Source organism: Meriones unguiculatus, chromosome 9 (assembly GCF_030254825.1).
Source record: "Meriones unguiculatus strain TT.TT164.6M chromosome 9, Bangor_MerUng_6.1, whole genome shotgun sequence".
Taxonomy (NCBI): Eukaryota; Metazoa; Chordata; class Mammalia; order Rodentia; family Muridae; genus Meriones; species Meriones unguiculatus.
In genome coordinates, this window is record NC_083357.1 from 62222632 (window position 1) to 62237365 (window position 14734).

The 14734-nt window shown below is 42.1% G+C and overlaps 1 protein-coding gene and 1 long non-coding RNA gene across 3 annotated transcripts in view; one reads left to right on the top strand and one right to left on the bottom strand.

The window, feature by feature from the left end:
* The window catches only part of Ints9 (integrator complex subunit 9), a 92998-nt gene that overhangs the window by 57742 nt on the left and 20522 nt on the right, over positions 1-14734 (top strand). For both annotated transcript variants that reach the window (XM_021654400.2, XM_060391331.1), the window contains 3 exons: positions 3075-3195; positions 3867-4001; positions 14428-14539. In XM_021654400.2, coding sequence (XP_021510075.2) covers positions 3075-3195; positions 3867-4001; positions 14428-14539 — 368 coding nt within the window. The remainder of the gene's footprint in view (positions 1-3074; positions 3196-3866; positions 4002-14427; positions 14540-14734) is intronic.
* Positions 1-14734, bottom strand: part of LOC132656492 (uncharacterized) — a 78791-nt gene that overhangs the window by 37207 nt on the left and 26850 nt on the right. The gene's annotated exons all lie outside the window — the stretch shown is intronic.

The window sequence follows — 14734 nt, forward strand, 5'->3', positions numbered from 1 at the left end:
CAATGTGTTAGCCATCTAAAATTTGAAAGACAGGGGTGATGAGAAGCTGAAGTTTCAGCATTGGGAGACTGGCACTATAAGAGCCTTGTGTTTTATCCTGAGTGTAGAGGGTACAGATGATGATGATGATGATGATGATGATGGGGGTAGGGTGTTGGGGTGTGTGTTTGTGTGTGTTAGGGCATGAAACCCTCTGTTCTTCAGTGTATTTGGGGGAAGAGTAGAGCCTAATGCACATAATCAGTTCACCAGAAGTACCTTGTCCTAGACTGTACAGTCTCACACAGGTCAGTCTTCTGGATTATTCCTCATACTTTTTTGAAAGAATGTTTGTTCATCAAAGAGATGTTTTTGGTATAGGTGTTAAAGGTCACAGGTCATAATTTATTCTCTTTTATACCAAACCTCACCTGTGCTAAACTCAGTCCTTTTCTCACTCCCACTAGTGAAGTTTGTTTCATTCATCTTTTGTGAATGGGAAAGAGAATGTGAGAGGTTAGGTAGAAATGCCTGCTCCTAGGGTATAGCTCAGAGGCAGTGTATGATCTACAATGTGCAAGGGCCTGGGTTCATCCCCAGCACTGTGGGAAGGGAGCAACAGAGCATGGATATAGTTCAAGTAGAAATGTTTTGTGTTAGCGTATGTATGATAAGTAGCTGCAGAGACAGCTCAGTGGTTAAGAGTACCTGCTGCTCTTGCAGAGGACCTGAATTTGGTTCCCAGCATCCACATAGTGATCTTCAGTACCTATAACTCCAGTTTCAGGGATCTGGCTCCCTCTTCCAGTTTTCTTGGTATCAGCCACTTACATGCATACATAAAATGAATAACTCATTTTTTCTGGTTTTTAATATTTATTACAATTTATTCACTTTGTATTCCAGCTGTGGCCCCCTCCCTCATCCCCTCCCAATCCTGCCCTCCCTCTCTCTTCCCCTCCCATGCCCCTCCTCGAGTCTACTGATAGTGATTGTGGTACATTTACACAATTGAATAGTACTCAGCAATTAAAAACAAGGAAATCATGAAATTTGTAGGCAAATTGTGGGAACTAGAAAATATCATCCTGAGTGAAGTATCCCAGAAGCAGAAAGGCACACATGGCATATACCCACTTACAAGTTGATATTAGACATCCAATATAGGATAATCATCCTAAAATCTGTATACCTAAAGAAGCTAAGCAAGAAGGAGGACTGGCTAATTCCTCCCTAATGAGGATGTTCAATCCTCATTCCAAAAGGCAACGGGGATAGACATTAGAAGAGGGAGAAAACAGGGAACAGGACAGGAGCCTTCCACAGAGGGCCTCTGAAAGACTCTACCCAGCAGGGTATCAAACCAGATGCTGATAGTCATAGCCAAACTCTGGGCAGAGTGCAGGGAATCTTATGAAAGAAGGGGGAAATAGAAAGATCTGTAGGGGACAGGATGTCCACAAGGAGAACAGAACTGAAATAACTCATTTTTTAAAGTATATTGTAAAGCCTGAAAACTGCAAGAAGACCAAATCCATGATTGTCCAATTGGGATACACCTGGCTAGTCCAGCTGCCTATTACTCTGTAAGTTGGGTATTTATGTATTTATTTAGAGAGAGCAGCCCCTGCCAGCCTCTTGAGTGAGGTCCCTTTTATGGGAAAGGTACAGTATCTACAGGGCTGAGAGGGTCAGCTGTGATACATTTTTAGAAAGATAAACAAGGAAAGGAAAGGAACAAGGGTAAGGATTCACATCATGGGGATGGGTTTTCAAGTTTAGTGTAGATTGAAAAACGTGTTTTGCAGTTTACATCAGATCTAAGAAACAGGAACTTACTCTTAACTACAAATAAAAACCTTAACTTGCAAGGACTTAGCACAGGACAAACAGGAGCTTATTCTTTAACTACAAACAGAAATTTCAGCCTGCACAGGACAAAGGAAACTTATTCTTAACTGTCTTAGCTGCAGGCCGAACCTGTTTGGACACTATTAATAAAATAACTTTAAAATGGTGGAAAAAAATATTTAAAAGTTACATCAAAAAAGAATGCAAAAGAAAGTGGTAATGGAAGGATAGAAACAAAAAGAGGTGAAACAAATAACAAAAATTAAGTTGAAGGATATAGTCCAACTTATCAGCAATAAAAATAAATGTAAAGCCAGGTGTGGTAGCACACGCCTTTAATCCCAGTGCTTGGGAGACAGAGGCAAGTGGATCTCTGAGGTCAAGGCCATTCGGGTCTGTAGAGCAAGTTCCAGAACAGACTGCACACAGAAACAAATAGCAAACAAACAAAAAAATATGAATGGACTGGATTGTCCAATTGTACTGAGGGGATTATCAGTCTAGGTTTCAAAAAAAAAAACAAAAAAAAAAAAAACAACTGTATGTTGAATAAATAAAATGGAAATAGAAACATAATAGAAAAAAATCAACAAAATCAAAAGGTTTAAAGTTGTGTATATGTGTGTGTTTTCATGCATGCATGTAAGAGAGAGAGAGTATGTGTGTGTAGTGTGGTGTGTTTTCATGCATGCATAGGAGAGTATGGGTGGGTTCATGCCATGGTGCCTGTGAGGAAGTCACAGGACAACTTTTGGAAGTCGGTTCTCACCCTCCACCTTGTTGAGGCAGTGTCTCTCATTTTTGCCACTGTGCTGCACACTACAGGACAGCTTGCCATGACCTTCCCCCGTTTCTCCTGTCTCCTTTCCCCTCTCCCAGGAAGAGTCCTGGGATTACAGGTGCCCACCACTGCATCCAGGTTTTTACGTAGCTTTCGGGGACTGAACTCAGGTTATCAAGTTGTTCTGCAATTACTGTTACCCACTGAGCCATTACACACACACTTTTTAAAAATCACTAAAACTGACAGTCTTTTCTTGGATTGACAAAAAAAGGAGTGAAGATTCAAATTATTAGAATCAGAAAGAGGAGATAACAGTACTGACCTATAAATGACTATTATAAAAGAATCCATGAACAGTCCCCTGACAATAAATTGACCAACTTAAGTGGTCATATTACTAGAAATCTCTATTAGCTGATGACATGTTCACCTAGTGTTTGGCATTGTGATGTGTTTGCAGGCTACTGCCTTCTCCTCTCAAGGATGCTGTGGAAGTGTCAACCTGGAGAAGATGCTACACAATGCAGGAGGTGAACTCTGCCCTGAGTAAAATCCAGCTGGTGGGATATTCTCAGAAAATTGTGAGTATTGACATCTTTGTGAGTATTTTCATGAGTGTTGTCAGTTCATGTTGAGTTTCCAGAGGAGTCTTGTAGCTCTCTTTTCAAGCTGCTTTGTCACCTTTGTGCTAGTCCCAAGAAAAAAAGAACCTTCCTTGGTTTTTGGTGGTGCTCATTCATCACCCCTATTCCCTGACACCAGCTAGAACCAGGTTGGTCAGCTGGTGATGAGTCAGGAGAATGGCATTTGTCCCATCCTGTCACTTGAGAAACCAGACACAACTTTACCTATCTGAGACAAAAGCAACAGGAAACAGAAGCAGTTTCCAAGGATGACTTGAGCTGAGCTAATGATAAGGGTTCCTGCTCTGTTGCTGACCTGCAGCTGGGGCCACTCAGAACTGGAGCCTAATCTCAAGTGGAAAAGGAAAACTAGTCCTTGACTCTTGGTTCTGTTTGGTAACTTGTCACCCTTGTCTTTTAAAGTCTGGGCCCCCTGTACCTCATGACAAGACATGAGAAGAAACTGTAGTGGCAGAGACTGTAGGACTGCTTCCATTGTCCGCTGCACAGACTCCATTGTTTTCATTTGTTCTCAGTTTGCTTTAAAATAAGGACATTTCTGCTGCTTTTTCCTTTAAACCAACTTAGCTTGCTGACAGCGGGCATGTTCTCTGTGTGGTTCTTTTTAGGAACTTTTTGGTGCTGTCCAGGTGACCCCTCTGAGCTCTGGCTATGCTCTAGGAAGCTCCAATTGGATTATCCAGTCCCATTATGAGAAAGTATCTTATGTCTCCGGATCCTCCTTGCTTACCACACACCCTCAGGTAAAGTGTCTTTTAATCACCAGCCCGTGCTTATTTAATCCAAATTCAGAATGTCTCTAGTGTATTGTGAGCAGTTTTTAAAGCCTCATAATCTCCGTTTTAGATACTTTAGGAGACCTAGACTGTTCAGTACCCATATTCACGATTGCGCTTTCTTTGGAAGGAACTCTGTTGTCCTCAGGGTCACCTCTAAGGTGATGATTCCCAGTCCTTCCAAGACCCTAGCCTGATGTACCCTTTCTTTTGCAATCAGAGGTTGCTGCTTCTCTCAGCACATACCAAACTGCTGAACACTTACTGAGGCAGGCATCAGGCGCTTATCTCAGTGTCGAGACTGAGTGACCGCCGGGCGAGGTCTCTGCTTGTAAGTCTTCAGTTGATAGTGTCTGGGCCAGAAGATGGGTAAATAAATGAGTTGTGTGGCTTTAGAGTGGGCTAGGACCCTGGGAACAGCACTGCAGGCTCATTTGTAGAGGAGTGGAGATCATTTAGATCGGTCAGTCCATCTAGAGCCAAGAATAAAGAGCCATGGAAAGCTGGGAGGCAAAGCCTGCAGAGATGCTGACGAAGAGTCCCTGGAGCAGAATAGGCAGGGCATGTTGAGAGCAGAGAAAGCCCCGTGACTACAGTCAGGGAAGGAGCAAGGCCAGGTCACACATGCCTTTGTAGACCACGATGAATTCTGATTGTGCTTTTTATTCTTTTTTTTTTTTTTTTTTTTTTTTTTGGTGTGATTGTGGCATGTGCACTTGCTAGTGTAGGCGTGTGTATGTGTGTACATGTGCATGAGGAAAAGGTCAAGGCCAGGTGTCTTTCCTTGATCTATCTGTACCTTGGTTCCTTAAGGAATCAACTTGAAGCTCTCCAATTCTGCTAGACTGGCTAGCCAGTGAGCCTCAGGATCCACCTGTCTGCACCCCAGCGCAGGTGATAGGCTTGTGCCATCAGATGCAGCTCTTTCAGTGGGTGCTGGGGATCTGAACTCAGGTTCCACACTTACGCTACAGGCACTTTGCTCACTGAGCCATTTCCGAAGCCCCTTCCTGGTGTGTGCTTTGTTTTGTTGTTTTGTGTGTTTTTTTGTTGTTTTGTGTGTGTGTGTGTGTGTGTGTGTGTGTGTTTGGTTTTTTTTTATGAAACAGGGTCTTGTTATGTAGCCCTGGTTAGCCTGGAACTCACTGTCTAGACGTGGCCAGCTTCCAACTGATAGAGATTGACCCAACTATGCCTCTCAAGTGTTAGGCTTGAAGGCGTGTGCACCCCCACCACCCCGTCCCTTGTATTTTAATGTGGAAGGAAAGCTATTAGCAGAGTAAGTCGTGCGTTACAGTTACATTTGGCAGTAAGTTATACATAGACATTGTCATAAACATAAAGTCTCCTCCTCGGGTATTTGTAGAGAACTCACCGTCTATTTTATAAATCCTGTTATTGGTGGTGTGTGTGTGTGTGTGTGTGTGTGTGTGTGTGTGTGTGTGTGTGTGTAAACGAAGAGTGGTCAAGAGTAGTCAGTTGCTGGATACACAGATAACTTGTGGGAGTCCCTGTCACATCTTGTCTTTGAAATTTGTTACTTTATGAATGTAACCTTAAGATATTATTGGCTTCATAATAAACAGGCTTAGACCTGTATCCCAGGCCCTTCTGCTTTCTTCATAGTTCTGCCCCTCCCCTGACAGTTGCTTTTGTCTATACCACAACCACCTCCTCCTGTCAGAAATTTTCTTTCCCTGGGTACATAGAGATCCTGGTCCCCGTGCTATGCCCCTTTGCAGGATCAGTGCTTGCCACACTTCTTACAGAAAGTTCTCATGTTTTAGGAGTATTTGCTGAATCTGTGACAGATAAGTATGATTTAAACGTATTTGTCTGTATGTGTATGCATACATACATGTACAGCTTATAGAATGGCTAACTCAAGCTGATTAGCATACCCTATTTTCAAATAAGAAAATTAACTCCAAAAAGAACTCTGTTCTGTTTGAAACTAGGTATTGCTGCCATTCTACAGTGTTTATTCCTGTTTTCTGTGGGTGTGGGGGCAGGCTCTAATATGACCCAGGTTGGCCTCAAACTTGTTATATAGCTGAGGATGACCTTGAGGTCTGTCCTTCCTCTACGTCCAAAATGCTATCTTTACAGGTGTACCACCACCCCTGGCTCATACCTTCTTTTACAACCAAGTTTTATCTCAAGGTCTAGAGGAGACAAGTTTCTGTGTTTTCCTGTAGCCAGCAGAATTCTGGGTCCTTCCCGTTTATTGAGATCAAAATCCCATCAAGGTCATCATAATCTGCCTCATTGAATCAAAATTTTGTATTGGCAGCTTCTTTCATTCTTGATGTATTCTGCCCTAAAAGACAGAAGGATGACTTGTCTGCCAGCTGCTCTGATTTGCCCAGCTTGGATCAAAACCTTTACAGTACTGTTGATGTAATTTCCAGTAAATTGCCCTTCCAAGGGCCATAAATTTTAAAGGGAAAATAAGGTCTTGAGAATAATGAGCAACATACCTAAATAATTGGTTTTAATTTCTAGTTGGCAACCTCTGCTATATACGTAACAAAGGGAGAAAAGCAGATTTTTCTTTCTTTCGCCTACATTGTTGGGTTTGTATTGAATACATGGGAATAGAGAAATTTTAGTTTGGAAAAAGCATGGTAGAGGCCAAGAAACTGTGGCCCTGGGGTTGTATCTGCCCAGTCACTTATTCTGAAAAGATTTTACTGGATTGCAGACACACCTGCTTGCTTGCGACTTGCTTACAGCTCAGCACATGCTATAATGGCAGCTTTAAAGGTAAAGGTCACAGAAAGTCGGCTGTCCCCTGGTCTGCCTGGTTGGGGCCTCTGTAAGCATAGTAACACCACACAACTTGTTGCAGTGATCTGTAAACAGGGGAAAGAGGTTTTTCCCTAGGCTGGAGGCAACAGGAGTGGAGAAATAGATGGCTTTAAGAAAACATAGGCAGGGCAGGAGAGACCGCTCAGAGGTTAAGAGCACCGGTTGCTCTTCCAAAGGTCCTGAGTTCAATCCCCAACAACCACATAGTGGCTCACAACCATAGCTAATAAGATCTGCAGGCATACATGCAGACAGAACACTGTGTGCATAATAAGTAGATCTTAAAGAAAAGAAAAAAGAAAACATAGGCAAGTCTTTAATTCAAGAAGCCCTTTTTAGGCTGGGCCGGTGAGATGATTCAGCAGGTAATGGTACCTATTGCCAATTGTGATCAAGCACCTGAGTTCAGTCCCTGGGACCCATATGGTAAAAGGAGAGAACTGACTCCCATAGGTTGTCCTCTCCCCATGCCATAGTGCACACACATGCTCACAAAACATAAAGATTTCAATATGATTTCCTAAAATGTAGAGCATTTATTGCTGGCCACTGTCGTCAGAGAAGGAAAAATGGAAGTCTAAGATTCTGTGTGTGAATGGCATTGAGACTAGGGATAATGCATCTGACAAAGAGTTGGTTAGCTGACCATTTGTCTCAGAAGTAGGTTGTAGACAATGGTAGATATGAACCTGGGAGAATATTAGCTGGAAATACAAGGCCAGAACCTGGGTTGAAGACAAGTCTAGAAACAAACTAGAGAATCATCATACTTTCTTTAATCGTATAAATAAAAGACGGGGCCAAAGATCGATCGACCTATAGGGAAATATTTACCAGTAGACTGTGAAGGAAGAAAAACAAACTTTGTGAGGATGGCTGGAAAGAGAGAACAAAAGTGAGACCACAGCATGGAGAGTAATACCCTGAAGAGGAAGGAAAGGCACGGGTTCCCAGTGCTGGCTCTGCTGGCACTGCCAAGCACTCGGATACCGCGCAGCTCTTCTGCCGCAGTGCACGCTTGACAGTGGTATCCGCAAAGACACCACTGTTGTGTCACTTGCTCCCCCTTACATCTCTCTCCTCCAGTACCATGTCACCACAGCAATGACAGTTGGCGTCCTTGTCTTGTACCAAATGTTAAAAGGAGTGCTTCTGTGGTCCCTTAGATGAAATGTGTTTATGTAGCTTAATAAGTAGCTACACCTACTTATTAAGGACTTCCTCCTTTATTCTTCATTTTCTAATTTCTTTTGAGGACATGGCCCCTTATAGAATACTTTCTCTGAGTCTGAGATACTATGTGACCTATACACTATTAATGAATTTTTGTTCGCTATCCTGCCCTTTATTCACTTCCTTATATCTTAAAGTTAACTCTATTGCTTTACCCCCCTTTTCTTTGTAAATCTGGAAAAACTCTCCTGTCATTTAACTGTTATATTTTTGATTGTAGTGCTTTGTGGTTCATCTTAAATAGGTCGTAATATCCGTCACAGTGTTCATTCCTTAAATAACCCAATGTTATGTTACTGCCTTTTTGTTTTTAGTCCATTCTGTCTGGTTAGACTTGGGTTAGACAGAACTTTTTTTTTTTAATTCTTGTTTTTGTTGCTGTTAACACAACTAGTTGTACATACTAATGTATTTCACAATGCTGTTTCTACATGTGCCTGCACTGCGAAGTGCTCGCATCAGCCATTGTCCTTCCGTTCACCTCTCCCTCTTCCCCGTGCCCCCAGTCACTGCCCTCCCGTGGTTTGAGTGTGAGGTACAGGTATATGTTGTCTCTCTTCTCCTCCTCCTCCTCCTCCTCCTCCTCCTCCTTTCTGCTCCTGAGAGAACATGCAGTACTTTGCTTTGTGCATCCCTGCAGCTGATCATTTCCTAAAGTACTGTTCCCAGTTATTTCCATTTTGCCGCACATGGCAAGATTTTTGTTGTTTTAACTAAGTGGGCTACTTTGTGCAGATATCTGCTGGATTCCCTTCATCAGTTCATGTCTTGGAAGCAGCTACATAGAGTTCATATCTTTGCTTCGTTTCCCTGAAGTCTTGTTGTCCATGCTGGCATAAATGGGCATTCCTCCCATAAAGCTGAAGAAAATACTGTAAATTTGAAGCTCTTAAAAACCATTGTTCAGATCTAAGGTGGCTACTTGGTTGCTTGGTTTGTTTTTTTATTGTTGACAATTTCCTTCTCTGAATTTTCCTGAAAGTATTTTTGCTGTTTGTTGTTTTGTTTTGTTTTGTTTTGTTTTTTGATACAGTACTTTTATGTGGATGCTCCACAGTGAAAGTTAAACATCATAGAATTGGAACAAGGGCCACAAGAAAGCTGAGCTACAAACGGGCCCTCTGGTTCACTCAGTTGACAGGCCTCAGGAAGCTGGGAGAGGATACCAGCTGACTGGCCTCTGCGTGTCTTTCTCCATTTGCTGACTCCCTTGTTTGCCTCGTCTGGCTGGTCGTTGTCTCCTCAAAGTATTTCCTTCTCTCAGAAATAACACCCGCTGCTTAAGTGCATTCCTGCCTGTGTTTGTATATTAGCTTCTTCATAACATCAAAGCGACTCTCTAAGCGCCTGCTGTTGGCAGTGGAGTGTCTGAAGAGGCAAGGAGATAGAAGATGGTGGGTTGACTTTTACAGAAGTTCTGACAGGGGAAGAGCTTTCCTCCACTGTGCAACTGAACAACATTATCATAAGCCTAGAAGTCTACTGGGAGTCTAGGGCTAGGGAGTGGGTGAGCTCATGAAGGTGTGGGGTCTGATTGGCTTTCAAGGGCAGTTATACTTTGTGGTCAAGGATGTATTTCTTTCCTAGACGATAAATCCTTAAATATTTCACTCATTCCTTCTTTTCTGCCATCTGGGGTTTTTAAGGTGTAAGGTCCTTCAGATTTCCCTGCATCGTTACTGCCCACTGTTTTCACTGTCTCTTACCTGGGCTTCCATTGCTCCTGTATATTTCAATCATCTAGGCTTCTGCACCCTGGCTTGCTTCTGGTTGTACATCCTGGGTCCTGTCTCACATCAATGTGAGTCACTACTTCATCTTAAGGGTGTCATGCCATATTTTCCCTACACTTGGCGTTCATTGTCCTCTAATCGGTATTGTCATCAAAAGTCATTGTTTTCAAGCTTCTGATTTCTTATTGCCCGACTGTTCATAGATGTCATCCTGACATTTTTAGTCCTTACACGTTACACGTTCTCTTTTTACTACCGGCCTCTGCACATGCACACACAGGCATGTGTGCCTTCATGTACACATGTATTTACATACACACTAGCACACACACACACAAAAAAACTGTAAAAGTTAAGATGAAAGAGAAGGAAACACAGAAAGGGAAGAGGAAGGAAAGGAGGGCAGTGGAGAAGTGAACATAATCAGTATCACATATGTGAATGAAAATGTCAGGCTGCCCTGCAGAGGTCCCGAGTTCAATTCCCCGCAACCACATGGTGGCTCACAACCATCTCTAATGAGATCTGGTGCCCTCTTCTGCTATGCATGAAAACAGAGCACTCATACACATAAAGTAAATAAATAAATCTTTAAAGAGCAAATGTCATATAAATTAAATAAAATAAAATTTAAAAAAAAAGCAAATGTCATGATTAACCTGTTATTTTATAAGTGAATGTGTGCCTATAAAATTCAATTGTTAGAGGACCAGCACAGTAAAGACAGTTCTTACTAGGCTTAGAATTTGGAGTTTTTGTTTTTATTGTATGTATATAGATGTTTGGCCTTCATGTATGTGTGTCTGTGCACCGCATGCATGCCGGGTACCTGCAGAGGTCAGAGGAGAGTGTCAGACCCCCTAGAACTGGAGTTCTGGATGATTTTGAGTCACTTTGTAGGTTATGGAAACTGAACTGCATTCCTCTTCAAGAGCAGCTACTGCTCTTAACCCTGAACTCTTTCTGTCCCCCTAAGCATAGAGTTTTACTATTTTATTCCATCTGATTATAGCCATCAGTGAGGTGTTTTTGATTCTTGGACAAGATAAGTTTTTCTTTTTGTGTTTAAACAAAATATTTCACTTTAAGCACTCAAGTGGCTGTTGACACCAGTAGTATATGTATTTGCCTTTGGAGAAGTTCAGGTATTTGAAGTGTCACCTGGGTTTGAAGGGTGTCACTAAAGCCAGTCAAGCTTATATCTATCCTGGAGCCCTGGGAGTCACTGAGGCTGTCTCTGCTTAGGGCTGAAATTGCAAACACCTGTAAACCTGATCACCAAATGTCTTTAATGGTCCTCACACTAGAGCACTGCCCTGGACTTGTTTGTGAGTTTTCAGCCTTCCAAAGGAGATATTACTGGCTGAGGCCCAGAGAAGGTGTTCTCAGGGTGATCTGCTCCCATTGTGTTTTCTTCTGGATTAGCCATTCTTACACTTTAGGGTCATGGCCTCTCTGACCATCCAGTTAACTCTACAAAGGCACACAGAATCAAATACATCATTGCAGGGAATTTTGGGGCCCTCTGATCCACCTCCATCTCAGGCAGTTTAGTCTAATGTCTATATAAAATCTTTGCTGTCTTAAGCCAAATATGCCACCTACTGTGCTGCTGGGTTTCCTTTGTCACCATTTCAGTTTCCTTCCGGTATACACAGGAAACAGTCCAAGGCTTTTTGCATAGCTACTGCTAAAAACCGTTGTGGCCCCCACCAATGCACATTTCCTTCCTTTTGTGGAAACAGTGGTGCATAGGTGTGGATCTGAAAAGGTTCTGCCCAAGAAGGGAAAAGGCTGTAAGCCACATTAGTAAATATCTGAGGAGAGGAAACAAGCAGTCACGTACTGCATGTTCAACACTGTGCTCTCTGTGTCCAGCTAAAAAAGTTTGTTCCAGGTTCTGAGGCAGTTTATAACAGGACCATACCTTGTTATAACAAAGTATAACTCCATACTTCCATACTCAATATTAGAGAAGACTCTCTCAAAGGGTACAGAGACTCAAAGGTGACTGTCCAGATTTGGGGCTTCACTAGGCTCCTTTATTTAGATGTTCTTTCTTTACTGAGGAGTATACCAATGGCCACCAAAAGGAGGAAGTATGTGGCCCCAGGCTTCTCAGGGCAGATACTCACAAGAAGAAAATATTGTGCCTCTCAGTTCTTGCATGCTTGTTTCCAGTCAAATCCTAATTTATACAGAAAAGCAGAATCTTTAAGCACTCTGAAAATAATTACAGTTTAAGTCGTGCTAGGTAAAAATAAATGCTAACATCATAAAGAACTCATTGTCATATGCCAGTGGGGTTCACAGTTCACAAGCAGATTGATTTAAAAAGGAGGCAGATTAGCACTGTCCCATCTCATAGGAAACTTGGCTCAAAGCTTGCTAAAGGTTATAGGGCTGTTTGTGGAATTAGGAGTAGGAATAAGTTTCTAACCCAGTGTACCTTCTGGTTCCTCCACCCTTGATACATAGGTAAATCACCTCACCTTTGTCTCCCCATGATACCTGCCTGTCTCCTACACTTCGCAGTTATTCTGAGAATGTAGTTATTCAGTTCAAATGTGATTCTCAGGCAAGCAGCAGGAGCTGTCAAAGACCGGCTTCAACAGGTCAGGGTAAACTGGGGCAGGGTGTAGAGCCAGTGACTGATCGCTCAGCAGACTTTTCTCTGGGGAAACAAAGCTTGGCTCACTGGAACCAGCAAAAAGGGTGAGGACACACACACATTTGGTGAATGAAGCAAGCTTCAACAAGCTCTAACCACTTCACATACATACATATATACATACATACATACATACATACATACATGCATACATACATATTTGGTGGATGGAACAAAGCTCCAGCAACTGTATTTTTTCTCCCACAGCTTTATATATTCCAGAAAAATCTTTCAAGTAGTACAGAAATTACAATGTGATTGCATTCTATTTTTCTTTAGTAAATGATTATGAAAACAGTATGTTCTCCAATACCTTTACATAAATAAACATTTTACATATTACAGGTGAAAAACCAAATTACTCCCAAGAACCCATTTGTAACTATGCAACTTGTTATACTTGTAACCATTTGTATATTTGTAACTATGCAACTTGTTATACTTGTAACCATTTGTATATTTGTAACTATGCAAGTTGTTATAGACTAACAAAATGCAAGCAAGCAAGGTAATTTTCTCAGCCAGTTTTTCTTTACTTGCAAGCTGCAATTTGTGGTTACAAAGAAAGGGTCAATTATCTTATTTTAAAAAGTGATCTTATAAAAATCTTAAAAGAATCACAAATCTAAATTCTTAAATAAAAATAGACACTTCTTTAAATCCTCAGAGTGTACATTAACAGTTTTTATTGGGTAAAAATGGGTACAAGAAATTAATTATCAATCTGGGCAGTGGTAGTATACTCAGGAGGCAGAGGCAGGCAGGTCTCTGTGGGTTCGAGGCCAACTTGGTCGACAGAGCAAGTTCCAGGACAGCCAAGGCTACAAAGAGAAACTCCATCTCAAAACCACCAACCCCCCCCCCAAAAAAAAAGGAGAAAGAAATTATCACCTTCATCACCACCCCAGCTTTAGCAAGAGAGTCATGTCAGCCAGTGCTATTCGGCTTCCATTGTACTTGTTCCCTGACTTCAAAAAATCCCTAGCTTACTTATTAAGAATGTGGCTTTCTGAACTTCAAATGTTCACTAGGATTTTCTAGCAAAAAACATCTTAACCTAACATTGCTAACAGTTCTTTCTGAGGGTGTTGGAAGAATTATTAATCTGCTCCAACAGCAGTGCTTGAAAAAGATCAAGCATTATTATTGTAAGTGCCAGTGAGGGGGCTAGAAGCCCCCTTAGAGTTTTTATACAGCTCATAGATTAGGAGGGATATAGAGACCATGAAGGCAACAAGCAGAGCGATACTCCATAACAGCATGACATCCTCAGGACACATAATCCTCAGGACTCTCCTTTTCCTAGGAACACTCATCTTAGTGGTGCTAACCTGTGAGCTGAATTCCATGAGTTCTAAAACATGGGATTGTTGTTCTTCTCGCCCAGCCTTGGCCTTCCCTAGAAACTTGCTAGAAATGCAGATTCTCAAGCCCTACCTTGGAACAGTCAGAAACTATGAGAGTGCGCTCAGCGACCCTTATCTAGCACACCCTCCAGGTGAATCTGATCTGTACATGGCATTCTGAACAGGGAGGTGCTGTAGAAGTAGGAAGCCGAAAGGGGCAGGGAGAAGATGAGGGAGGGAGAGTGGGATTGGGAGAGAAAGAGGGAGCGAGATACAGCAGGGATACAAAGTTAATAAACTGTAACTAATATTAAAAAAAATTGGAAAAAAAAAGTAGGAAGCCTTTGCTATGATTGAAAAAAAAAATGTAGATGGGGAAACGGTGATCTTAAATGTCTAGTTTCATGATGTTGGATATGCTATGAGGCCAGCCAGTCATGACAGAGAACAGTTGCTCACTCCACAGAGTTGCTAAGTCACAGCTGTGGAAGAACTTGCTGCTAGACCAGACACAGCAAGAGCAGCATTTACTCTTGCCCCTTCCATACTTGTAAGTTGTTAATTAGTAATTAATTAGAGCTTTCTTTTTTTTCTTTCAGCCCATGGACCAAGCTTCTCTCAAAAACAGCGATGTCCTGGTTCTCACAGGGCTCACGCAGATCCCCACGGCCAACCCCGATGGCATGGTGGGTGAATTCTGCAGCAACCTCGGTAAGAGGCCACTCAACACTGAACTTGGGTTCAGCATCCTAGGTTAATTTGTCTCCTCTTTTCAGTCTTGCCCTCTACTGTCTCTTTGAAGCCTCCCTGATCTCATTCGCCTCTACCCCTTCGTTTCCACCTCAAAATGTACCATTGCCCATGGAAGCCATTCTTAAAGAAAGTAAGTCTAAAGGTATGCTAAGA